The following is a 26,193-nucleotide window of genomic DNA, read 5'->3' on the forward strand; positions in this document are numbered from 1 at the left end:
TCTATAGTCTCTTCTCTATGAAAAGAAAACGAATTGAGCTCCCAGAACAACAACTGTTCTGAATTTAAACAGTTAAATCAAACCATAACTGTCTCAGCTCAAGTCTCATTTGATAGAAATTCAACAAAAATTTATGTAGCAGAGGTTTAAACTTTGGTATTAAAACAAACACACATACCTGCAGGAATATCACACACAGCAAACAGGCCTACACGAGTGTCTCCATTCACTGTCCATTTTAGAGTCTCACAATTCGGTTGGCAGCTGTGATTCATAAAACGAGAATAGTTTCCTTTAGGGCCTGCATCAATAATACGATCCTGAAAATTAGAAGAGCAATAAAATGGTTTTATTCGTGAGAATAAATTAGATAAGTTATTTTTAAAGGGTGCATGTATTTTTTTGAAGGATATGAATGCTCTTTTCACCCAAAAACATGCAAACATGTCAACTTCACATGTTGTACCGAAAACCACAGAATCTCACAGACTGGGATGAGACACTCCCAAAGCAATACTCGTGATCTTGCTCACATTTTCCCAGCATCTATCACAGCCACCTGGCAGCATAGGTTTGCTTGTGAGCATGCTGATTTAGACAGTTAAAACGAAAGCTTCAAAAATAAAAACTAAATTAATCAATTTATCTTTAACTCTGTATCTGAAACATTGTTATCTTTTGAAAATACTGTACTAAATAGTATTTGTCAATTCACCTTTTGTTTGCAGGATTACAAATTCCTCACTGACTTAAAAAAAAAATTATCCTTGTCCAAGCCAAAAGAAGTGTTAGCAAATTGTCTTTAAGAAACTGCATCCTTACACCCAATGGCCTTTTAATTTCCACCAGCCCCAAAGACATGACATACAATAAAAAATAAAATCACAAAAATAGCCAAAATAGCTTTGAAAACATTGATTCCCTGAAGAGCTGTTTAAGAGTCCTCAACATTTTGGTGAGTCTTAGAATCCTATGAGATCAGACCCATCAAAAATCTATGTGAAAAATACAATACCAATATATCTTTGAGGTAAAACAATAGTTTAAGACAGGAATAATCGATTCAGAGTTCTTAATTTTTTTAAGTTGGGCAGAGGATGAAGATTTTATTTTACAATTTACTGAGATGGGAGCAAAACGATTTATTAGTTTGCTGCATTCTGGTGTTATTTCAAAAACAACATATCATAAAAGGAAAGTATTTAAATGACTTTACTAAAATTTCCTACTCGTAATTTAAAGCCAGTTTATATTGAATGTGTGTAATTCCTGTGTGTGTGCAAATCAAGTAACTTTGCTGGCAAATGGGCAGTTACAGGTTATCACAACTGCATACATATGTTAGGCATGCAAATGTATGGATATTTTTGAAAAACTGACCCTAATGACCACAGTCTGTTGCCTACATCAAGGGTCAGTTACCCATTTCCAGTATTGATATTTAAAACTATGTAATGATGTGTTGGTTCAGTAATGGGGTAAAAAATTAAGTAACTGAATGGTTATGGCTTAATCTTCATCAGGTAATGAGCTACTTACTTCTTTGATAGTAACTAAATCCTAGAGGACAAACTGAGAGCATCTGCAGAGACACAGAGCATTGTACTGCATAGTAAAGGTGACTGGGATTGCTCAATTATGCAGACAGTCCTTCTAGAAAAGAGTTTCTACAAAGGAGCATGGTGTTCCTGGAGGTCTTTCCACAGATCCCCGCTTTAAACAAACAAATAGAGACAAAAGTAATTGCTGAAAACACAGATTAGAAGATCAAAAAATCGGATCTACCCTGCCAGTTACAATTCCTGCCTCTCCCTCGAGTGACCTGTTTAAGTTTTAATTTGCAGCGTTATTATATCAAACAAATGCATATTTTCCCCTCTGACTTTAAGCAGGTATATGGTTATCTTTGCTGTGCTCTGCTGCAGGCAACAAAGTGAAAATGACAAGAATCTTCCATAGAAAATTTCTAGAAATCTAGAAATGCCTATCACCTTATTTCTAAGTACTGAATAGAGCAAATATCCACAAAGTGAAAGGAATTTTGAACGTATGAGGCTACAAATCAAAGCACAACTGAGAAGTCAAGCCTTCTGGTCCTACTGCCTTCCATACTGTTTTTCTCCAGAAAGGAAGTCAAAAGTGTATTAAAATTATAATTACATTCAAATATGAAAAATTATAGAATACTTTACCTTATCAATAGTGAGCATATAGAAGTGAGTGATGTCATTTTCATGTGCATATTTGATTCTTGCCCTACACTCCTCTTCATCAATTAGTTCACCAACATATTCATTCACAAACTCTCCCTGAAGGGAAGAAGAGTGTAACTAGTAAAGAACATACCAAGTGCACCAACAATGTCACAAGCTGCCAATGCTTCATTAGGGTGGAAGGAAGAGTTCTCTTTTATTTTGATGTTCACTATTGAGCAAATAAATTCCTTTCAGAGATAAAGATTCGTATGCTTTTCTTTTAGGTGCAACGTAAAATGTCCCCCAGAGTAATTACGGAATATTAATTCTTATAAATCAGGAACTGAGAAAAGTGTCACGATTCATACCTTTTTTATGTCCCTCTTAGCGACCAGACCCCACCCTTTGCCATCAGTTTTGATGATCTTTGTCTCAGGGTACTGGCGTTTGGTAAAGCACTGATTTTGGCAGCGTTCTCCAGCTGGACAAACTTGTGGATGACATTCATACATTAGCATCCGGTTTAGACACTCAGAATCAAAACCGCAAGGGTTTTCATCTGAGGGTTTGCAGTTGCACTTGGGAATCTCAGATATGTCAGCTGTATAAATCTGAACTTTACCACAAGGTTTGTTCACCTGAATAAAACAAAAATAGTTCAAATATGACTTTAAAACACTTACTAGATTTAAAAAAAATTAATAGGTTATTATGTCTTCAAGTATAAGAGCTTATCTAGTACAAGCTCTCCTCCCCATTCCATCCTCTCCATCACCAGCCTTGGACTTAACTGTACCTATTGTCCATCTCTAACCCTTGTTCCATTCCATCCTAGCTACTGACCTTTCTCATGACTTCTCCTCCATTCCCTTACATTTATATTAAAATATACTCTTATCTCCTCCTGACCCTATCCAACTTCCCCATCTCTCTCCTCTCTAATATCTCAAAGCTTTTTGAGTGTGCTGCCTAGAAACACCCCATGCAATCCAGACTTCACTCTTCACTCCACTGAAACTGGTTTTCTTCTTAGGAAGCATCTCCATTTCTGGAGGTTTGCAACGATAGCCCACTCTGTACGATCCTCTGCTAATGACTTTGTGGATGAATAGTCCTTTTGATATGCCCAGGATACCACATCATCCATTCAAGATCTTTTTCTGCCTCGTGTTTCTTCAGCCATCACAACCTTCCCTTCCAGTGCCCATAAACATACATTAACAACAAACCCTCCTAAAATATGCGCTGCAAATTGTATCCCTCTTTTCATACAATCACTGACAAGTGTTTGCTGAGTTCCAATAATCTCCAGTATATTTTCCACTGGCTAAGCAGTCTAGCCATGATATTTTCAGAATTATTCTACAACACTATAATTCAAAAGATTGTAGTTTTTAAAATAATAAATTGTTTGAATGTCCATATTTCACAGCCGTGATTTAACACAGATCAAATCTAAGTTTTTAAGAGAGATGGAATTTAGTCTTCAGATACATGTCCCTTCTCATAAGATGTGTATTCTTCCAGAATGTCATTTTCACTCTTAGTGTTCTGGTGCTGACTTTAGTATCTGATCTTCATCTTCTGTAATGATGTTCCTAAGTTGCAATAATTTTTCATTTGCTATACAAAGATGTCATTCACTGGAAATCTTGCATGTTTTCCCAGGATCCTTGTTTACCACCAGTTTTTGTCTTATCCACATTCAACTCTAGACCAAATTCATATATAATCTCCACTAACTTCAACAGAATCAGCCAAAAGCACGGTGTCATCTGCAAAGCAAATGCTATTAATCAATTTTCTAGTCATCTCAATACCATCTTCTGTTTCTTTAATGAATTTAATCAAACACTCACTATAAAAATCAGTGACATTATACAACCTTGTCTCCTCTTGATCTCTCAAATTTTCATTTCCCATTATAATCGCCTTGTGATTCCAATAGAATTGTTTTATTACTTGGAGATCAGATCTATCAATCCCAACAGATTTTAATATGTTGATCAATTTGTAGTGGTAGATTCTGACAGATGCTTTTTGAAAGTCAGTAAAACAAAATTTTCCCTATTTTCCCCATCTCATTTGATCTTTCTAACATGAGCTTCAGGTTCATAATGGCATTTATCATGTTCTTTCACATTTGAAGCTCTCTTATTGTTCGCTTATTTCCTTATCAATATTTCCTTGTATTTGGTCTTTAACAATTCACAAAAGTATCTTAGAGGCATGCAATGCTAGGCTGATTATTCTGTAATCTTTACAATCCAGAGTGTTGCTCTTTTCAGGATTTGTACACAGTGAGGTTGTAAAGTCTTCTGGCAATTCTCCTGTCACAAACATATTCTTTACTACTTCTTGACAGGGCTTTCAACCCTTTATCTCATATGCTTTTTCAAAATTCAGTCGGTATTCCACCATAACCTGGCACTCTTCCATTCAGAAGTCTTTTTATTTATGTCATGATTTCAGCATTCATTATTGGCGGGCTTCCTTGATTAATTTCTAGTTGAGGTTTTACAAGACTATCATCACTATATAGTTCCTTGATATAGTCTTGCCATCTCTTGTTTTTGTCTTTAGGATCCGTCATTTTTGTCCTTAAGGGTCATATTAGTCACCTTTCTTCTGTAACTGAAGGCTCTTATCTTTGGATATAATGCATTTATTAGTTATCTTTACTGTTCTTACTAAGATCATAAACTTGGTCCCAAGGAGTGAGAGAAAGTACCTCTTTTCTCTGTACATTTCCTTGACCCATCTGTTGCTCCTCAAATGATCATTCTCTCCCCAAGCTTTTTTGACTGTATACTCTTCTGCTTTTCCTCCTGCCTTTCCATCCAGTCTTTCAGTATCTTCTCTTCTACTACTAGTTAGCAACCCTAATTATTCTGTTTTCAGATGCCTGCTTTGAAAATTTCAGACCCTTTCAATTCTGTTTCTGACCAAGCACAACTGCTCCCATAGCTTCAGCTATCATGTATACACTAACTCCCCCAAATCTGCATCTCTGCCCATGACCTTTTCCTGTGTTCAATCTTCTTCTAGATGCCCTGCTATCATCTCAAACTCAGCATGAAGAAAAAAGACTTATCCCTCCTCGTAAGGTCTCTTCTCATCCCTCCTCCTAATCGTAGGCATTGCCACTATCCTCTCAGCTATTCAGGATTGTAACTTCAGTGTCAGACATCTCTCCACAACCTTCATATCTCTTGCCTTTAATTGCAACCTTCTCCTTTCTGGTCTCCACATCTCACGTTGCCTCTTCAATCTAAATAAAACACGGCTGCTCACACCATTCCCCTTGCACTGCAACAGTCTCTCCCCCCCCCCCCCCACCCCTCATATGCCATAAAAAATCCCTAACTTTATTCAAATAATTCATCAAACACATATTTCTTCAGTAAAATATTTCACTATTATTCCTCCAAAGATTGGAGAATGAAAGAAATTATTTGATCTACGGTATCTGCACAACTGGTTCAAAGATTGGTCTTTTATCGAGTTTATCATGAACGGGGTCCAATTTAAACTAAATTCCTTAGGTCAGAGCTCACTGCTGGAGACCAAATACTAAGAGAAATGCATTTTTTAGAAGTTGTATTAAGTTCAATTTCCATACATTTCAAAATAAATTCTGCAACTTAAAATTTGTCCACCTATTTCTCCTCTACAGCAGATTTCCTCAAACTTTACCTTTATGTGTTTGTATGGTGGAGGTTTACGTTCATTTTCTTGGGTTTCTTTCGCTTCTCGCTGAAGTTTTATTTCTCGAAATCGAGCTTCAGCTTCTTGCAAGGCTAAAAAAGTTATATCATTAGAAATCATAGAAGAGTATTCCCAGTAGCCCATCATGCCTCTCTTTTTTTTTAAAATTTAGTTAATCCTATAGGATCTTCTTAGTCCCCTTTAAGATGCTCTAATCCCCTTCTACAGAAACAAATCTAAATATCTGTGTATAAGCGCTTCTCTATATGTAAAGATATTATAAGAATTGTTAAAATAAAATAGTAAGAAATAATAATAAATAAAATAAAATAAAATAAAATAAAATAGTAAGAAAACAACTGGGGGCATCCTGGGAATGCTGTGTAGCAAGGTAAAACATGAGTGAGTACTCTTTTGTTGCCTAAACTGGGAGAGTGGAGATGCTTCAGTAAGGATAGGGTTCTTTGTCTCTTCATGTACCACAACATACAATCCAATTTCAAAGATAATGATATCCATTCTGGAAGAGGTCTTGCACCCTCTTTCCCAAGCAAAAGAAATAATATGAGTTTAAATCCAAAGTGCAATATGGGTTACAGGTACAACAGTTGAAATCCTCAAGATGTAGTCTGGATTGACTCTGAGCAGTTAGATCCATAGGAATTTTATGGGATTAATCAGCATAAAATATCTGGGACAAGGATTTTATTGTACTGTTTGTAAAATTCTGGTTTATCTTTGGCCTGGTCTACTACTACAGGGAGTGGAGAACCGAGGTAGGTGGGGTGTGTGTGTGTGTGTGTGGTGGGTGGGTGGGGTGTGTGTGTGTGTGTGTGTGTGTGTGTGTGTGTGTGTGTGTGTGTGTGTGTGTGAGAGAGAGAGAGAGAGAGAGAGGGGGGGGGGCAGTTGGGCTCCCAGTAGGAAGCTCTGGCTGGAAATGAGAGTCTGGGCTCTCAGACACCCAGACTGCTCCTCTTAAGTCAGTGGAAACGTTCCGGGTGAGGACATGCACCACTGGCAGAAGAAGGGCACTGTGGACATGAAGAACCACAATACTTATTGCAGTGGCTGTAAGTTGAACTCAACATAGGTCGATTTAAGTCTGTAGTGTAGGCATGCCATTTGTGACAATGACAGACCAGGTATCAGCTCATGCCAAGACCCCAGGCCTCACTGAACACTGACAAATGCATGGCTGAAAACCAGTCTGATTCTCCTGTGTGTTAATATTTTTAAAATAGATAAGAGTAATAAAAATATGTTTAGTGTTTATAGACTTCATGCTTGTAGGATGCTGCATATATTACTTTCACTTATCTATACCCCATGTTATAGAGTGATAGCAAATGTTTGCATAATAAAGCTCTATAATTTTATAACTCAAACAGGAAAGAAAAACAGGGTTACCAGTAACTGTTGTTCTTCGATATGTGTTGCTCATATGCATTCCAATATAGGTGAGTGCACACCCAGTGCACTAGTTCCTAGAACTTTTTTCCCCTTAGCAAGCCCTGTAGGGGCTTAGGCGCCCCCTTAGGTGCCACACTCATGCCGTGGTATATGGGGTGCCGCAGGCCCTGCAGGCCCTCAGTCCCTTCTTTCCGCTGACTCTGACAGCGGGGACGGAGGGTTGGTGTGGAATGGATATGAGCAACACATCTCGAAGAACAACAGTTACTGTAAGTAACCCTGTTTTCTACTTCGAGTGATTGATCATATCCATTCCAATATAGGTTGATTAAATAGCCATATCTTGGGGGTGGGTAGAAGTCATCGGCAAGCTGCTTTCATCAGTACGGCCCTGTCGAAGCCCGCATCCTCCCTCGCCTGCTGCACGATAGTATAGTGGGACGTGAAGGTGTGGACCGACGACCAGGACGCTGCCTTGCAGATGTCCTGCAGGGGCACTCTTTCCAGGAAGGCCGTGGACGAGGCCTGGGCTCCGGTTGAGTGTGCTGAAACAGCTCCTGGAAGTGGCATCTTCACTTGCTCGTAGCAGGTCCTGATGCAGGCAGTGATCCAGGCGGAGATGCGTTGGGTGGAGACAGGTGAGCCCTTCATCCGGTCTGCCACGTCCACGAACAGCTGCGTCAACTTCTGGAACGGCCACGTCCACTCAGTGTAGTAGGCCAGGGCTTGTCTCACGTCCAGTGAATGCCATCTCTGCTCCTCCTCCAAACCGTGCGGTTTAGGAAAGAACACGGGGAGGAAGATATCCTCGTTGTAAAAGTGGAACACCACCTTAGGCAGGAAGGCCGGGTGGGGTCTCAGTCGCACCTTGTCCTTACAAAAGATGGTGTAGGGGGCTCCGAGGTTAAAGCTCTTATCTCAGAGACCCTCCTAGCCAATGTAATGGCCACCAGGAAGGCTACCTTCCATGATAGGACGAACAGTGGGCATGTGGCCATGGGCTCGAAGGGGGTTCCCATCAGTGTGGCGAGGACCAGGTTCAAGTCCCAGGGAGGCACCGGGTCATGAACCTGCGGGTATAGCCTTTCCACCCCTTTAAGGAACCTGACTGACATGGGGTGTGAGAATAATGACCTCCCTTTCCATCGGCTGGTGGAAGACCAAGATGGCTTCCAGGTGCACCTTCAGGGAGGCCAATGCTAGGCCCTGGAGCTTCAGATGGAGCAGGTACTCCAAAATCACCTGTATGGGCGAGCAGCTCAGTGAGATACCCCAGGACTCCGCCCAACAGGTAAAACGCTTCCACTTGGCCCGGTACACCACCTGAATGGAAGGTATTCTGCTGCCCAGCAAAACCTGTTGCACCTGCGCCGAGCAGGCTCTCTCTCCCTCCGTCAGCCACAGAGTCTCCATGCCGTCAGGTGGAGGGAGTCCAGGTCTGGGTGCAACAGGCCACCCTGGTCCTGGGAGAGCAGGTCATAATGCTTCGGGAGCAGCACTGGTGGGGCGATAGACAGGTCCAGCAACATGCTGAACCAGTGCTGTCTCAGCCAGGTTGGGGCGATCAGTATGATGTCTACTTTGTCCCTCCTGATCTTCAAGAGGGTTTTGGGCAGCAGCGGAGTGGGGGGAAACGCATACATCAGGGTCCTCGTCCATTGTATAAGGAACGCGTCGGAGATGGAGCCCGGCTCGTGACCCCGGAGCGAGCAGAACCTCGGGCACTTCCTGTTCCAGGATGACGCGAACAGGTCCAGTTGGGGAACACCCAACTTGCGGAAGAAAAAAGTTATCACCTCTGGGCGTAGCAACCAGTCGTGTCGGTGTAGAAACGAACTGCTGAGGCGGTCCGCCTTGTTGTTTCTGACCCCAGGGAGGTGAGAGGCAGATATGTGAAAGTCGTGCCTCACCGCAAAGTCCCAAAGTCGAATGGCCTCCTAGCAAAGGGCTGAGGAGCATGCTCCCCCCTGCCTGTTCATGTAGAACATGGCTGCCATGTTGTCCGTGAGGACCTGAAGCATCCTGCCCCTCAGGAATCTGAGGAACACCTTGCAGACCAGGCGGACTGCCCTGAGCTCCCAGACATTAATGTGGAGACTTCCCTTCGTCTGCCGACCAGAACCCTTGGGTGCTCAGGTCACTGCTGATGTGGGCCCCCCATCCCACATCTGAGGTGTCCATGATGAGGGTGACCGATGGGGCCAAGTCTCGGAATGGGACCCCCCTCAGAACATCTCCGGGAGTCCTCCACCAGTTCAGGGAGGTCAGGACCCGTGTGGGAACCGTGACCACCTTGTTCAAGGAGTGCCTGGCCGGTGCGTATACCGAGGCTAGACATGCCTGGAGAGGCCTGAGCTTGAGGCGAGCCAACCTCACCACATATGTACAAGCCGCCATGTGTCCCAACAGCTCCAGACAGTACCTGGCTGTCGTTGTGGGGGATCTGTGGAGACAGTCGATTATGGCGGCCATCGCCTCGAAGTGAGGCAGTGGGAGGAAGGCTCTGGACTGAGTGGCATCCAGGGTGGTCCTGATAAAGTCTATGCACTGCACCGGGGTGAGAGTGGACTTCTGCTTGTTGATGAGCAGCCCCCGTTTGGTGCATGTCGCGCAGGTGAGTTCCAGGCTGTTCCTCACATGGGCCCTGGACCTGCCCTGGATCAGCCAACCGTCCAGGTAGGGGAAGATCTGGACCCCTCTGCAGCGCAGGTGGGCCGCCACCACTGCCATAAACTTTGTGAAAACCCTGGGGGCAGACGAGAGGTCAAAGGGTAGGGCCGAAAACTGGTAGTGGCAGCCAGTTACCATAAATCAGAGGAAGCATCTGTGTCTGGGAAGGATGGAAATGTGAAAATACGCATCCTTTAGGTCGAGGGCAGTGTACCAGTCACCTGGATTCAGTGCGGGAATGATGGAGGCTAGGGAAACCATATGGAATCTGAGACGTCTGATGAATTTGTTCAGATGGCAGAGATCTAATATGGGCTACCCTCGAGCGCACCATCAAAATTGGCTCTTGTTATTAGGCCCCTTCGCTGGGCCCTGTTGAGAGGCCACCAATGACCCTGATCGGTCGTGGTGGTTCGAGCCCCGATATCTGGGTTGAACGGGCCTGGGCGGCGGCCAAGGGACCAGCTGGGTCTGGCGCTGGGGTTAAGGCCGAGACTGACGCCTCAAGGCCTGCGGTGTGTATAGCCCCAGGGATTTGAGGGTGGCCCTAGAATCCTTCAGGGCATACAATTTTTTGTCAGTCTTATCTGAGAATAAACCTGCCACATCAAAGGGCAGGTCCCGGATGGATTGTTGGACTTCTTGTGTCAACCCTGAGGACTGGAGCCACGAACACCTCCGCATTGCAATAGCCGAAGCCATGGCTCTGCTGGCGGTGTCTGCTGCAGTGCTGACAGTTTGTAGGGCCGCACCTGCAACAGCGGTGCCCTCTTCTAGGACCGTCGCGAAGTCCGCTGCCTGGTCCTGGGGCAGCCCCTCCACAAACCTCCGCATGGAAGTCCAGAGGTTTAGACTGTAGTGGCCGAAGAGCGCCTGATGGTTGGCGATCCTCAGCTGCAGGGCCCCTGTCGAATAGACCTTTCGGCCGAATAAGTCCAGCTTTTTATTTTCCTTGGTTTTGGGGATATTGCCCTGGGCGCCCTGCCTGTCCCGTTGATTGGGCGCATCAACCACGAGGGTCCCAGGAGCAGGGTGGGTATAGAGGAACTCAAACCCGTCCAAGGGAACATAGTATTTTTTTCTCGGCGCTCTTGGATGTGGGGGCAACCGAGGAAGGGGTTTGCCAGAGAGCCTTGGCCAGCTTCAAGACTCTCATGCACAGGCAGGGCCACTCTGGATGGCCCTGATGACCCAGCCACCCCAAAGAGGCAGTCCTCCTCCTCAGAGAGTTCCTTGAGCTCCAGGTTAAGGTTACTGGCCACCCTCTTGAGGAGCTCCTGGTGGGCCTTAAAGTCTGGCAGGAGTGCCCTATGGTCCCTGGAGGCCGCATCGTCGGGGAAGAGGAGGAGGATTGCGGGAGGGGCCCTGTGGAGGGACCCTCCTCAGGGTCCAATTCCTCCTCCGAGGAATGGCCCTTGTCCGGCTGGCTCAGTGGGGTGGAGTGCCGGTTGGGCCACTGATGATTGCACCGAGACCGTGCCCTGACCCATCTGCGCCCCCCATGGACCCCAGTATGGCCACTGCTATGGTCCCTGTGGCGAAGCCGGTGCCGGCATCGATGCTGACTGCAACACTTCCTGGCGGTGGGCGTGGGACCCAGAGCCGCTGGAGCAGTGCCGGTGATGCTTATGGCTCCTGTCTGTCTTCGTCGATGATCTGCTCTGCGAAGACATTGATGAAGATGAGCACCAGTGCCGTCGTGTGCGGTGCCGGTGAGGGGGCAAGCGGCTGGAGGAGCTGGAAAACGACCTCCGTCTCGGTGCCGAGGTCTCACGTTGGTGCTTCCCCCTTGGGGACCGGGAGTGGTGCCAGCCGTGCCTCCTCAGTGCCAGTTCCAACTCCAATGAACGTGACTGGTGGCACGGTGCCGATGTTACCACTGGTGCTGAAGGGCACCGGGATCCGCAGCAGACTATAGTCTGGGGATCGGGACTAGTGCCATCGTGGCATCTCCTCTGACACCGGGATCCGCGCAGGACTGAATGCCAGGGATCGGGACCGGAGCCGTGTGTGTCATGCCGTCTCCTTTGGTGCCTGGATCCACGCCGGACTGCATGCTGGGGATCGAGGCCGGTGCCGCATCGATGGACTCTGTGCTCGAGTGCGGGAGCTGTGCACCTCGCGCGAGGCGGAACTGTATCGACGTCGCCTCGAGCGTGAACCTCTGGACCGCCCGTGGTGCGGAGGAGCTCGACGACCTGGAGTCAGAGCTATGAGGGGAGCTCTCACGCTCTACCCTATGTGACCGTCTGGGGGGAGACTTAGACTCCTGTCTTGACCACCCACCAGGCCCACCCAGCGCGGGTTTACCCCGAGACACCGGTCCCTGCACCCTCGGCCGAGGAGGGGATGGAGGCGTGGGCATGCCCATGAGGGGGCATGCCGCAGCGAACATCTCCGGCGTCGATGGCCCTTGCAGGGGCGTTCCCCCACCCCTAGGAGTTGGGGGAGGCTCCCTGCGAGGAGATGCAGGGGCCAGAGTAATCTCAACGGCATGTGGCTGGTGCATCTCTGACTCCCCCCAGGCCAGGTAGGCAGTGCGGGGGACTCCTGGCGCTCGGTGTCCTGGCGTTTCTTTCTCTTCGGCACCGGGGCTGGGTTGACACCGGTGCCAATGGAGCGCTCCGCATGGAGGAGACGCTCGGTGCCACAGGGGAACACGCCGGTTCGGAGTCCGGCCGAAGCGCGGACTCCATCAGGATAGCCTTCAAGCACGTGTCTCTCTCTTTCTGCGTACGCGGCTTGAAGGCCTTGCAGATTTTGCATTTGTTCTTTCTATGCTGCTCTCCCAGGCAGCGGAGGCAGTGGTCGTGAGGGTCACTCACGGGAAATGCTTTGCCGCAAGTGGCACAGGATTTAAAGCCGGTTGTGCCAAGCATGGCCCAAACTTAAGCCCCTGAGGGCTATCTTATCTAATCTCTTAACACTAACAGTAACTACTAGGCTAAACTTAACAACTATACTTAACAGCTACTATGCTAACAACAGCAAGATTAAGCAATGGGGAGGCCACTTGCTAGAGCAAGAGGCAGATGTTCCAGCAACCGTCACGGGCGGAAAGAAGGAACTGAGGGCCCACAGGGCCCGTGGCACCCCATATACTGCGGCATGAGCGCGGCACTCCAGGGGGCACCTAAGCCGGCCCTATGGGGCTTGCTGAGGTGAAAAAAGTTCCGAGAACAAGTGCACGGAGCGCGCACTCACCTATATTGGAATGGATATGAGCAAACAGTCAAAGTAGAACATTAATTAGTGTAAAGTGCTGGGCCTGCAGACAAGAAGGTCCATTGAAATCAAATGAGCCATTGCGTAACATCAAAGGACGAAACTTGCCAATTGCCCTCCCCATTCATAAGAAGAGGAGACAGGCTCTGATGCTTGTTCTGTCTGAACTCTGGGGGAAGGGAATACAAATGCCTGACCAGAAGAAACATCATTGCTATGCTGTTTAACTCTGAGTGGTGAGGATTTCTAAGCGCAAGCAAGGAGTCCCCAGTTGTTTAGCTTGGTTTAGCCCTAACGGGCATATAAAGCATGCATATTATAGCAGATACCATCATCTTTTGGAACCTGAGACTGTATCTCATTTTTGTCTATATCTTTACCTGCTTATAAATCTTGTAAATAACTCTCGTATTTCTTTTTCCTAGTTAATAAATTTTAGTTAGTTACAGGATTGGCTACAAACATTTTCTTTAGTTTGAAATCTGAAGTACAGTTGACCTGGGGTAAATGATGGTCATTTTGGACTAGGAGTAACATGTACAATGATATGATTTTTGGTCTGAGCAACCATCAATCACAAAGTCCAGCTTGTCTGGATGGCAAGATAAACTGGAATGCCCAAGGGGACTGTCAGTGACTCCATGATAAGAGTGTTTTAGGAGTTCACACTTGTTACTGGGTTGGTAAAATCCAATTACAGAACATACAGCCAGTTTGGGGGTTTTGTCTTGTTTCTTGAGAGTCTACCATGAGGCTGGCACTCACTGTCATGGGCCACTCCAGATGGTGTGACAAGCGTATGCTGGCATTTATTATAAATGACACAGTCTTAAGTACAAAGGTAAATTGTATCTTCTCCCCACAACTAGCTTGAACTGTTTTTTTTTCCACAGAATGCATTCTTGTATATTTAAAAGCTAATATACATGGATATTTACACAGATGACTAATATGCAAAGACTGCTGAAAAAAATTAATTTTCTTTACATTGCAAGTGAAGAAAAATGGAGATTACTTACCTGTAGTGGGAGGTTATTCGAGAGGTGTGGTTCCCCCATCTGTATTTCACTGAGGGTAAACATGCACTCCCTGTGTCTGAGTCCATACATTTTTACTAAGAAGCATCTATTGGTCCACACACAAAGTAGCTGTTCTCTTTGTGCTCCAAACAGAGTATAATTGGACAATACAGATGATACCTCTTCTCTTCCTTTTCTTACTGCAAATCTGGCTAACGCAGTAGAGAGGATGAAGCGTGGGTAATGGAATACAGATAGGGACCACACATCTCGAAGAACCTTCATTTACAGGTAAGTAACCTCCACTGATACCACAATAGGAGGATGAAACATGTAGATTGCTGCTAAATAGACACACAGGGAACTGACAGAGAGACCCGATGTCTTAAGGGTCAGTCATTAAACTAGGATAGCTAATGGACTCTGGAGACAACTGATTTTGTTGTGACCAAGAGGAGAAATGCTTCCCATTTGGCTGAATAACATTTCCTGGGAGAAACCTTCCTGGTCTGGTTGACAATGGATTGAACTTCTGTTGAAAATAAGTGCTCTACATCTGATGTCCATCCAAATACCAGGCCTTGAGTAGTAGTGACCCTGGGTTGGGATGCTTGATTGTCCCATTATGTTGCATCAACAGTTCTGGAAATGGTCAGGGTTGATGGGCTGAGAGGTTGAGATCCCCAGGAAGTCTGAGAACCAGAAATGCCTCATCCAGTTGAGTGTGATAAGGATGACCCATGCCCTCTCATAACAAGTCTTGTGAAAGATCAGTCATATTAGTGGGATGGGAGGGAAGTGGTCCATTCAGGCTAACAGAAGGTGTCACCCTTCGAGCTGCAGCCACTCTGGAGCAGTACAGGAGGAGTTTTCTGTTCTCTTGAAAGGCAAAGATCTCAAGATGGTATTCCACACTGCCTGAAGATCTCATTGAGAAAGGAATCATTAATCTTCCTTTTGTATCTGTTGAAAAAATGTCTGCTGAAACTGTCTGTGAGGGAATTCTGCACGCCTGATAGGTGGTGAGAGAGTTATGTGATATCAGATGCACTTATTCCAGGGGTTGACTGTCTACACACAGGAGGAGGGATCTTATTCCTCTGCTTGTTTACATAGAAGATAGTCATCATGTTGTCCATCATCACCTGGATATGTCGGGATCAGATGAGTGGGAGGAATGCATTGTAGACCTAACAGACCACCCTTAGTTCCAGTAAACTGATGTGCATCCTGACCTCCCGAAGGATCGAAGTGCCTTGTGTGGTGTGATTGTTCATATGAGCTTCCCAACCTAATAGGGAGGCATCCGTGATAACAGTCACCTCAGATTTAGATGTGAAGAAAGGAATTTCCATCCAAACTTTCTCCAGCTTTGTCCATCAGGGGAGAAAGGCCAAAACCTTGGCTGGAACTGTCTTTGTAGTATTGCTGTCCTTTTTTCTGGTGAGAAGACAGATTAAAGCCAGGTTTGTAGACAGTGGAGAAGGAGCCTGGCAGCTACTGTAACATGGGTGCATGAGACAGTGGCCAAAGAGGGGAAAGGAAGTGCTGAACGTGGTCTGAGGGTGACCTGTTCTATTAGATCACTCGTGACGAGGAATCTCTCAGTGGGAAGACAGGTTCTTGGTTAGTCTATGGATCTCCTGGTGTCAAAGCAGACTTTTCATGGTTGAAGCAGATTCCCAGGGAAGATGGACTAAGAATGCTATTGCTGACTGGACCTCCCTACTGGATCTGTCCATCAGGAGCCAGTCATCAATATATGGAAACTGTTTCTTCTCATCCAAAGCTGCAACTACTGAAAGGACTTTTGTCAAGACCCTGGGTGCTGGGGCTAACTTGAATGGAAGGACTCTTGAGTTGGAAGTGGTCCTGCCCAAAGAGGAATCTTCTGTGGAATGTCTATATGAAAGTAAGCATCTTTGATGTCAAGGGCTGCAAACCAGAAGCCTTCTGATGTGACTCCATGTGGAATTTTCATTTTCAGATGAATACATTCAGCTGGTGTAAGTTGAAAATCTGTTTTCATCCACCAGATTTATTTGGGACCAAGAAATATGAGAAGTAGAAGAACCCATTCCCCCTATGTTGAGGGGGCTCTAGTTCTGGAGACGAGAATTTACTTTTTTGACAAAGATTCTCCTCATCAGAGAGGTCCCTGAAAAGGGGCCAGAAAGGGGGTTTGTGGTAGGGAGGTAAGTAGATAAACCTTGGGTGGGTGTCTAATACCCACTTGTTTGTAGTTATTGTTACCCACTTTGATCCCACTTTGGACAAGGTAGCCACCTAAGGTTTGGGTGGCAATGAGGCATGGCATCATGCAGTCCACGATTGTACCATCAAAATAACTCCTTGGATAGGAAGTGGGGAGGGGTTGGGTGGTAGGTGTGGAGACAGAAGAAACCACATATCTGGGTCTTTGAGCCCTTTGCTTTTTACGTGTGAATTCATATGAGCATGTATGACAGAAAGACTGAGGAAAGTATGGACCTATAGGATTGCTTGTGATGTTTCCTCTTCAAGGCTGGGACATAAATGCCCAGGGAGCGGAAGGTTGTTCTAGAGTCTTTTAGAGTGTGTGTAAATACCCATTGGTTCTCTCATTAAAGAGGCTAGACTCATCAAAGGAAAGATACTTGATGGTATTCTAGACCACCCTAGGAAACCCTGAAAATTGCAACCATCACTCATGCCTCATGACTACAGCTATGGTAATGGCTCTAGTGGCAGCATCAACTGTGTCTCCTGATGTTTGAAATGATATTTTGGCTACCAGCCTACCTTCATCAATAAAGGACTTGGAACTGTGCCCTGTCTTCCTGGGGAAGTCTGTCTTTACTGTCTGCAAATTTGACATAATTCAGGAGATTGTATTTTGCTACCACCACCATTATTAACTCTGAACTGGAGACTAGCCAAAAGAGAATACTTTCCTACCCACAAGGTTGAGGAATTTAGCACTGTTGGAATAGTCTTGGAGTACTGCACCCTAGACCTTTCTGTGGCCACCCGCACCACTAAGGAATTGGGCACCAGACAAATGAATAAAAACTCTGCCCCCATTAGCTGGCATGAAATATTGTTTCCAGGCTTTCTTCAGGGTATGGGATTAGAGCCAGGGTGTGCCACACTGATCTGATGGGCTCCAAATTGGCTTGGTTAACTGGAAAGGCCAACCTCAAAGGGTCAGCAGATGTCCATCAGGTCCTACTGTGTGTCCTGGATCCCCTTGAGAGGTATCAGGAACTCAGATGCCATCCACTGCAACAACTCCTGGTACTGCTTGTGGTCAACTGTGTGGAGAGGGAGATGATGATGCGACCACCTCATCCAGTGAGGAGGATGACATACCAGTCAGCACTGTAGGATCTGGCTCAACTGCCTCCTCTGCAAATTCTGATGGAACTGGTTGGCATCGGCTGGGAGAGGAAGGTTGGTGTGCTTCCTGCACAGATCCAGCATGCCTGCTGTATGGATCCCACAGTAAGACCAGTAAGGCTCAACCAGAAGGGGAGGGCTCAAGGCATCAGATACCAGCAGTCCTCTGGGTAGCTGTATTTGGAAGGAGGCAGACAGTTCCAATCCCGTCCTTGGCCTCCGACTGGGCTTCTTTCCCTTGGGGCAGAAACCTTGTCTGGAGCATCAGATTTCTCGTAATGAAATGATAGGTTTCTGTTCTACTAGTGGTGCTGATGGGTTGTGGTCGCAGGAGGGGAGGCTACTCTTCGCCTCAAGGTGTTTTCCCCAGGTGTAGGGATGTCTCCAAGAAGAGCTGGGCCCAATAGTAGAGGAGACTGTGGCCTGGACAGGGCAAAGATCTGCTCCAGCAAGATAAAGGCTTCGGTCCTCCCTGGTGTTTGCGGCACTCCTAAGAAGGGTCCAGAAGATCAGATCATAAGAAGGTCTACTGTTCAAGGGAAACCTCATGGAGAACATTGGAGCCATCAGATGGGGTCCCAGCACTGAAATCCCAAATGGAACCATTAGGTACCGCTCACTAGATTGCGGGGTGGAGGTGGAGCTGGTACTGTTGGATCCTTCTTCCTTCACATCTTTCCTTCTAGGCCAGAAGGTTTATGTGGAACTAATTCTTTAGGACCCTTCCACAAGAACTTGCCTGACTTTGACCAAGATGCGGAAAGATCCCTTCTATCAGAGGCAGATCTGTACATGCCTACATTCACATCCCCCACTTTCCTGTGAGAATTTCTTAGGTTTAAGAATTGTGTTTGGAAGGCACTGCTCATGATCTGAGGCTTTTGTACGAAGGGGTCTCCTCGGCCTGAATCCAAACGGGGTCTCATGGCCTGCTCCATGAGGTACTTTTGCAGATGAAGTTCTCGTCCATCATGAGTTTGGGGAGGGAAGGAGCAGTAGATGTTGCACTTGGTAGTGATATGGACCTATCCAAGGCAATAAAGACAGTGCTGGTGGTGGTCAATGATGAAGAAAGAACAGGGGCAGGAGAGACAATTCAACCACAGAACTCTTGGCATAGCCTCTCTTTACAGAAAAAAGCTCCCTGGGGCAGGGAGAACTAAACCAACTATGCTAATTATGAAAACTCTAAAATATTAAACTATTAAAAGCTATTTACAAATTGCATTCATAGGTTCACAGTACAGGAAGATCAAAGCAGACGTGGAGGATTCTGACTTAGGTCACATGGCAATAAAAAAAGGAATTGGAGAGGCATTGATCTGAACTGCCCTTTATACTCTTAGTTTTGAGCACAAAAAGAACTGTGCATGTGGGGACCAATGGATACTGCTTGCTAAAAGCATACAGACTCAGGCATGTGTACTCATGTGCAGAATATACATAGGGACTGTCACTTGGAAAAGAATGATCAGATTCACAGACTAACTGCAAATGTAAAATGGCCTTGAATGGGTGAAGTAAATAATGTTTATTCTAACTTCATAATTATCAGCTTTTAAGTATCTGCTGTATTTCAATATTACGGCATTCTGATATACACCCACCCCTCTAAAGTACAATGTAAAATAAAAGGAGCTACTATGGTTCAAATTCTCCTTATTCATAGAGTGTCAATATATTTAAAGGATTATCTGAAGGTTTCACTGACTGACATTTATGCTTAATGCTTGCCTTTCAGAAAGGTAAAATTGTCAATCTTCTTGATACTGGCTTAGGCACAATTGTCAACCTGCTTAGTTTATACTCCGCTAGAAGTCTCAAACACAAAGCTTTTAATTCAGAGTAGAAATAGTGACTAAAGCTTTCTGAACAATTCTCCTGCTGTATATTGTGACATGAGATACCACATAAGCAGACAAGGGCTGAAGAAAGCAAAGCACACACACCACAAGATTATTTTTGTTTGCTTAAAGCTCTGTACCAGTTTTGAAGACTTTTCCAATTCCTTTAATTCCTTGGTATCTACTTCCTCTGTCTCCCTCCATATATGGAAATACACGAGCTTGATGTGTCCAGTAATAATCCTTAGAACCAAAGAAAAACACTGGAAATTCTCCAATTTCATGCTTCATTTTCTGGATATTTGGAGGAACATTTTTTGGATGGCAAACTTCTGCAGGCCACCATCTATCACAGAAGCACAAATAAACAAAGGACAGTTTTAGTCAAGCCCTCCTCCAAGAGACAATTTAGCAACAGTAGCTTAATAGTAATCAATTATTATTACTTAATGTATTGTGAATGGGGTGTCACTTAGAACAAAATTTAAGTGAGCAAGTCAACAAAACACAATCGAGCATTTTTAAACCTAACCAAAAAAAAAAAAAAAAAAAAGGCCCTGCACTCAATGCAGTGGTATTTCTCTGTCTATGTATAACAATAGCTTTTAAACACCACATCCAATCAATTTCCAAATTTCAAGGAATTTTCTAGGTATCAATGGGCAGAACCTTATTGATTTTGGTGAAAGTCAAAAACCAGCAGAGGGCATACAGAGCTACTCACATCTGGTTAACAAAACCAACAGATTTAACCAGGTATTTAATTGTCCGCACATCAAAGAACCGGTTGATGTTGCCATTAATACTTTCCAGCAGAACCCCAACCCCTTAAATTCAGCTCTTCTCATTGTTTCAATGGAGTTTAAAACATTGACACCCTGAATGCTTTCTTTCCCAAACTGAAAAGATTTAATTTGACCAGCTACAGATTATACAACCTTAACTACACATATTTACATATGTTTTAAAGAGAGGGGGACATGAAGTGGCACACAGGGAACTTGGGAGGGAAGAGGAGGTTACTTACTTGTAATTGGAGGTTCTTCAGGATGTGTGGTCCCTATCAGTATTCCACTGAGGATTATGCATATGCGTGCATATGCATGCACCTGAGGCCAGAGCTTTCAAAAGTAGTAGTGTCCGTTGGTCCATCCATGTGCCCTTGCTCCACCTCATGGTTTTGTCCAAGGCAAACCAACCGTGCCCTCAATTCCTTCTCCACCACAAATCAATCAGATCCACAGCAGAGGTGAAGGAGCGCGAGTAATGGAATGCTGATAGGGACCCACCTCTCTAAGAACCACCAGTTACAGGTAAGTAACCTCCTCTTCTTCTTTGAGTGATGGTCCTTATTGTATTCCACTGAAGGTGATGGACAAGCAGTGCCTAGTTGGAATGCGGATATGAGGAAGATGACAGAACAGTGGAACAGAGAACAACCGTGCCAAATGAGGCATCCATCAGACTCTTGCACCAGGGCATAATGGGAAGAAGAGATACATATCGAATGTCACGGTTCCACCTTACATATGTCTGTGAGTGGCACTTGTGAAGCGTGACTGTGGTTGATGCATGTGCTCTCGTGGGGTGGGCTCGTATCCCAAGGGATGGAGACAGTTCTGATAATCAATAGCAGAGCGTGATGGACTCCAAAACCCACTTAGAAATCCTCTCAGTCCTACTTAATTCTTTCCACTATAGCGACAAATAGTCTAGGGGACGTCTGGAATAGCTTCGTCCTCTGCAGGTAAAAGGCCAGGGCCCTACGGACATCGAGGGAGTGACAGCACCGTTCCTTCAGTAAGGCTGCAGCTTCGGAAAAAAGGCAGGTAAGCATATGGGTTGGTTGAGGGGAAAGTGGGAAACAACTTTTGGCAGAAACTTGGGATGCAAGCACAGGGAATCTTTGTCCTTCTGGAACGTGGTTTGACAGGGGAGTCCGCTAGCATGGTCCACCAGTCTACCCACCCTTCTTGCAGGGGTAATAGCTACCAGAAAGGCAACCTTCATGGTGAGAAGAGAAAGGGAGCAGGAGGCTAGAGGTTCGAAGGGTGATTTCATCAATGCCATAAGAACATGGTTGAGGTCCCACTGGGAAGTGATGGGGACAACGAGAGGATACGTTCGTACAAGGCTTTCCAGAATGTTGTAGTCAACGGGTGAGTGAACACACAGTGTCCCTCCACAGGGGGTGGAAAGCGCTAATGGCCGCTACGTTTACTTTAACGGAGTTGAGAATGAGTCCCAACACCCTCAGGGACAGGAGATAGTCTAAAAGGAAAGGAATACCCACAGCCTCAGGGGTCCTCTGCTGGGTCCAGAAAGCAAAATGTTTCAACTTGAGTTGGTACGATCACCTTGTGGACCCTAGAAACGGGCACAATCCTACAGGGAAAGCTTTTCCACAAAGTCTGCTAACTGATCATAATTCAAAAAGTCATATTTTGCCAGTAATGCCAGGTGATTAGAGATGCAAAACTGAAGACTGACTAAAGAAAAGGCCTTACAACCAAGGAGGTCCAATCTCTTACCCTCCTTATCTGGGAATTTGGGTGTTATTGCCTGGCCCGTTCAGTAGCAGCCTGAATAACGAGGGAATTGGGTGAGGGTGAGAAAAACTCAGACCCCTTCGCAGGAACATAGTATCTTTTTTCCACCCCATTCGGGATGAGTGCACAAGTGGCCGGGGTATGCCAGACAGTGTGGGCCGGTTGAAGACTGGCATTGTTGATCGGTAGCACCACTCTGGCTGGTACTGATGCATGTAGAATGTCAAGTAATTGACGTTGGCTGTCCTGCAGCTCTTCTAGTGAAATGTGGCGGGCATCAGTCACCCTCCATAACAGGGCCTGGAACCGGCAGTAGTTGCTTTTTTGGGAAAGGGGGGGGGGGGAAGGAAGGAGTCAATAACACTGCCACATCCAGAGACAATGAGGGGAGATGCTCTAGATCCAGCAATGTTGTTGGAGTTGGGCTAACCGATTCATCCTCCAACCCTGGTTCAGAAAAGCTACTTGATGAAGGCCCGAGCAGCGAGATGGGGGACTCTTTTCAGATAGACTGGGAAGGTTCCAAAGGCAGGTACTGTGGCCAACCAGATGGATCTGGCAGTTGCTGCGATGGACTCCATGAAGTGAAGTACCAGTGGCTCCTGTGTTGAGGAAAGGGATGATACTACCATTGAGCTGGTTGAAAAGACTGTTACTGACCTTTTGTAACTGTTGTTCTTCGAGATGTGTTGCTCATTTCCATTCCAATTAGGTGTGTGTGCCTTGTACATGGTTGCCAGAACATTTTTCCCCCCAGTGGTACCCATAGGGTTGGTGCTGGAGCCTCCTGGAGTCGCACCTCCATGGCACCCTATATAGGGCTCTGCGGAACCTCTGCCTTCTCAGTTCCTTCTTGCCGGAAGCCTCTGACAGAGGGGCAGGTCTTGGATTGGACATGAGCAACAGATCTCAAAGAGCAACAGTTACAAAAGCTCAGTAACTGTCTTTTCTTCTTCGAGTGCTTGCTTATGTTGATTCCAATTAGGTGACTCTCAAGCAACCGCCCCAGGTGGCAGGGTTGGAGTTCAATGTGATACTGACTGCAGAACTGCCCTGCCAATTGCTGCATCTTCCCTGGCTTGGTGAGTAATGGTGTAGTGTGCTGCGAAAGCGTGGATGGAGAGCAATGTCACTGCTCTACAGATATCCTGGATCAGGATTTGGGCCAAGGCAGCAGTTGAGGTCGCCTGGGCCTTTGTGGAGTGAGCTGTCAATAGCGGGGCAGGCATGTTTGCCAGGTCGTAACATGCCCTGAGCATGTCGCCAATGGTTCAAATGGTGTCCTCATCAGCACAGACAGCACCAGATTAAGGTCCCATTGGGGGACTGACTGACACATTTGAGGGAACAACCTGTCAAGGCCCTTGAGGAAGCGACCTACCATGTGGTTTGAGAAGATTGAATGGCCATCCACCCTGGATGGAAAGCTGAAACAACAACTAGCTGGACTCTAATCAAAGATATTATCAGCCCTGATGTTTCAGATGTAAAAGGTAGTCCAGGACGAGAGGAATTGTTGACATCTCTGGGGAAGTGCCTTTCTGTCTAGACCAAATGGAGAATATCTTCCATTTTGCCAGTTAGGTAGCCCTAGTGAAGGGTTTCCTACTTTCCAGAAGGATTTTCCTGACTTGGTCCAAGCACTCCATCACCCGCTGATTCAGCCACAGCGCTTCCATACTGTAACGTGCAGGGACTGCAGGTTCGGGTGGTGAAGGCAGCCGTGGTCTTGCATGATCTAGTCTGGTATTAGTGGGAGACTGATCAGGCTCTCTACTACTCCATCGAGTGCCTTGTCCTTCCTGATCTTCAGAAGGACTTTGTGTACCAGAGGTATTGGGGGAAAGGCACAGAGAAGACAAGTTGACCAAGGAATGAGGAAAGCATCTACAACTGACCCTGGGCTGTGGTTCTCGAAAGAGCAGAATTAAGCGCGTTTTCTGTTTGACCTCATCACAAACCGATCTATGTGGGGAATCCCCCACCTTGTCGTTGATCACATCTGGATGGAGAGACCACTCATGCATAGATATTGACCTGCTGAGGTGGTCCACAAGTATGTTCCGGAATCCCAAAAGGTACGAGGCTTCTATGTGTATTGTGTTCACTATACAGAAATGGTCGAGGGCTTCCTAACACAGAAGAGAGGAGTGAGCACCACCCTGTCGGTTGATCTAGAACATTGCTGTCATGTTGTCCATTTTGACTGCGACACACTTGCCCTCCAGATGAGGCCTGAAGGCTTGACAGGTAAGTCGTATCACTGAGTTCTCTCATGTTCTCTTACAGCCCCTGGGTTCTCAGGGAGACCAAATGCCCTCACCCCCAACCTGTGTCCGACGTGTCAGTTACTAGGGTGAGAGTGGGGGATGGACAAGAAAATGGAATTCCCGCGCATACCACATCCTGATTTAACCACCAGTGGAGTGAATGCAATACTGGTACTGGGATCGACACTACCTTTTCTAAGCTGTCCCTGGACAGCCAGTTCACTGAGGCCAGCCATGTCTATAAAGGTCTCAGGCCCAGTCTGGCATGCTGGACTACGTAAGTACAGGCTGCCAAGTGGTCCAATAGTCTTAAACAATTCCTGACAGTGGTCATGGAATGTCGTTCCCATTCCTCTAGGATGGACTTCCAGAAGGGAGGCCCTGGCTATGTTCAAGTCTATGACCGACCCTATAAACTCTATCCTTTGAGTGGACACTAGGGTTGACTTCTGTGTGTTGATCAGGAGTCCTAAGTTGGCAAACATCAGGGTTACTAGCTCTATAGCCGATTGCAACTGCTGCCGGGAGTGACCTTCATCTACCAGGGCTACGAACTCCTTTGTGGTGTCCGGGGGGAACAGAGTCTGCAAACTTCATCATGGTCCCCCGGGTGTTAAAAGAGTATCTACTTAATAGGGCCTGCTGGTTTGTCACCCTGAGTTGCAGGCCCCTAGTGGAATAAGTTTTCCTGCCAAAGAGGTCCATCCTTTTCACATCTTTAGCCTTTGGTGTGGGTCTCTTGTTCTCCTGCCTCTCCCTCTCATTTGCTGTGGTGATGACCAAAGACCCTGGGGGCAGCTGGGTATAAAGATCTCATAATCCTTAGCTGGCACACAATATTTCTTTTGACTCTTTTGGCAGTTGGGGGAATTGAGGCAGGGGTTTGCCACAGTGCCTTCATATTTTTGTCAATGATCTTAAATCGGGGAACGGTGACCCTACCAGGCCTCAACAGTGACAGGATGTCTGTCATTGGACAACCCCACCTGCTTTGGAGACTTCCTCTACCTGGATCCCCAGGTTTTGTGCAACTCTGTGGAGGAGGTCCTGGTGTGCCTTGCCATCCTCCACCCTCAGTGTCGGAGTGGAGCCAGTCACTGTCTCATCCGGCAATGAGGAAGATGATTCCCTCACTGGGGCAGTATCCTGCCCTTCCGCACCTTGTGGGTCTCGTGGTGCCAAGCATTCCTCCTCTGTGTTGGTGCTGCCAGCATCTCTCACTGCCCATGCCATATTCAGTGCCCTGCACTGGTTTCTCATAATCTGTGCCGGTGGCGACCTCAGGTCTCGAAATGGTCTCCGAATGAGCCTGCAAAGCTCTACTCCCCGATGGCAGAGACAGATATTGGCCTGACTGCGGGCGCTGGGCTTGATGGAAGGCCCAAGGGATCCAAAATGTCACTGTGCTGGGGTCTGCCACTGTGGAGGCCATGGCATGGAGCAGGGATGAGGCATCTCCCGGCTCCGGTGCCTCCTCTATCCTGGTGCCAACTCCTCCGCAAGACAAAGCATTATGTCTCTGAATCCCGTTCGGAGTTTTCTCCTAGAGGATCGAGGTATTGCAGTGCCCCTCGGTGGAGGCGATTGGTGCTGGAGCGACAGTTGGTGGACATCATTGCTGGTTTCCCTGCTAATGGTGCTGTATGCCGTCTCGGCACTGGTGGTGCTCCCTCTGATGCTTTTACAGGAGAGCGGCAGTGGTGGCTCGACGTCCTCTCGATGTCCCCTGGCCACCTCAAAGGTCCCCGGGGTAGATGGGAATGCAACTTTTCCTCCCCTATTTACCTGGTGGGGGACTGGTTGGCACCGGACTAGACACATCCTTTTACGGGGCCGAAGTCAACGGTGCAGCAGAAGCAGGGATGGTGCTTGGGTGTCACAGGTCGCACTGCTCTTATGCCCAGAAGACTTAGGTGTGGGCGAGC

The 26,193-nt window shown here is 46.4% G+C and overlaps 1 protein-coding gene across 6 annotated transcripts in view; it reads right to left on the reverse strand.

Annotated features, from left to right (window-relative positions):
- The window catches only part of NSD2 (nuclear receptor binding SET domain protein 2), a 172,459-nt gene that overhangs the window by 33,992 nt on the left and 112,274 nt on the right, over nucleotides 1-26,193 (reverse strand). For all 6 annotated transcript variants that reach the window (XR_010923564.1, XM_067567722.1, XM_067567725.1 and 3 more), the window contains 5 exons: nucleotides 19,590-19,795; nucleotides 5,892-5,995; nucleotides 2,564-2,833; nucleotides 2,193-2,309; nucleotides 179-320 (listed from right to left, as the gene is read on the reverse strand). Coding sequence is in view for 5 of the 6 variants with exons in the window: in XM_067567722.1 (XP_067423823.1) it covers nucleotides 179-320; nucleotides 2,193-2,309; nucleotides 2,564-2,833; nucleotides 5,892-5,995; nucleotides 19,590-19,795 (839 nt within the window). In the remaining variant the exon portion in view is untranslated. The remainder of the gene's footprint in view (nucleotides 1-178; nucleotides 321-2,192; nucleotides 2,310-2,563; nucleotides 2,834-5,891; nucleotides 5,996-19,589; nucleotides 19,796-26,193) is intronic.

This window comes from Emydura macquarii, unplaced genomic scaffold (genome assembly GCF_026122565.2).
Source record: "Emydura macquarii macquarii isolate MOO-44397 ecotype Brisbane River unplaced genomic scaffold, CSIRO-AGI_Emac_v2 contig_2795, whole genome shotgun sequence".
Classification (NCBI taxonomy): domain Eukaryota; kingdom Metazoa; phylum Chordata; order Testudines; family Chelidae; genus Emydura; species Emydura macquarii.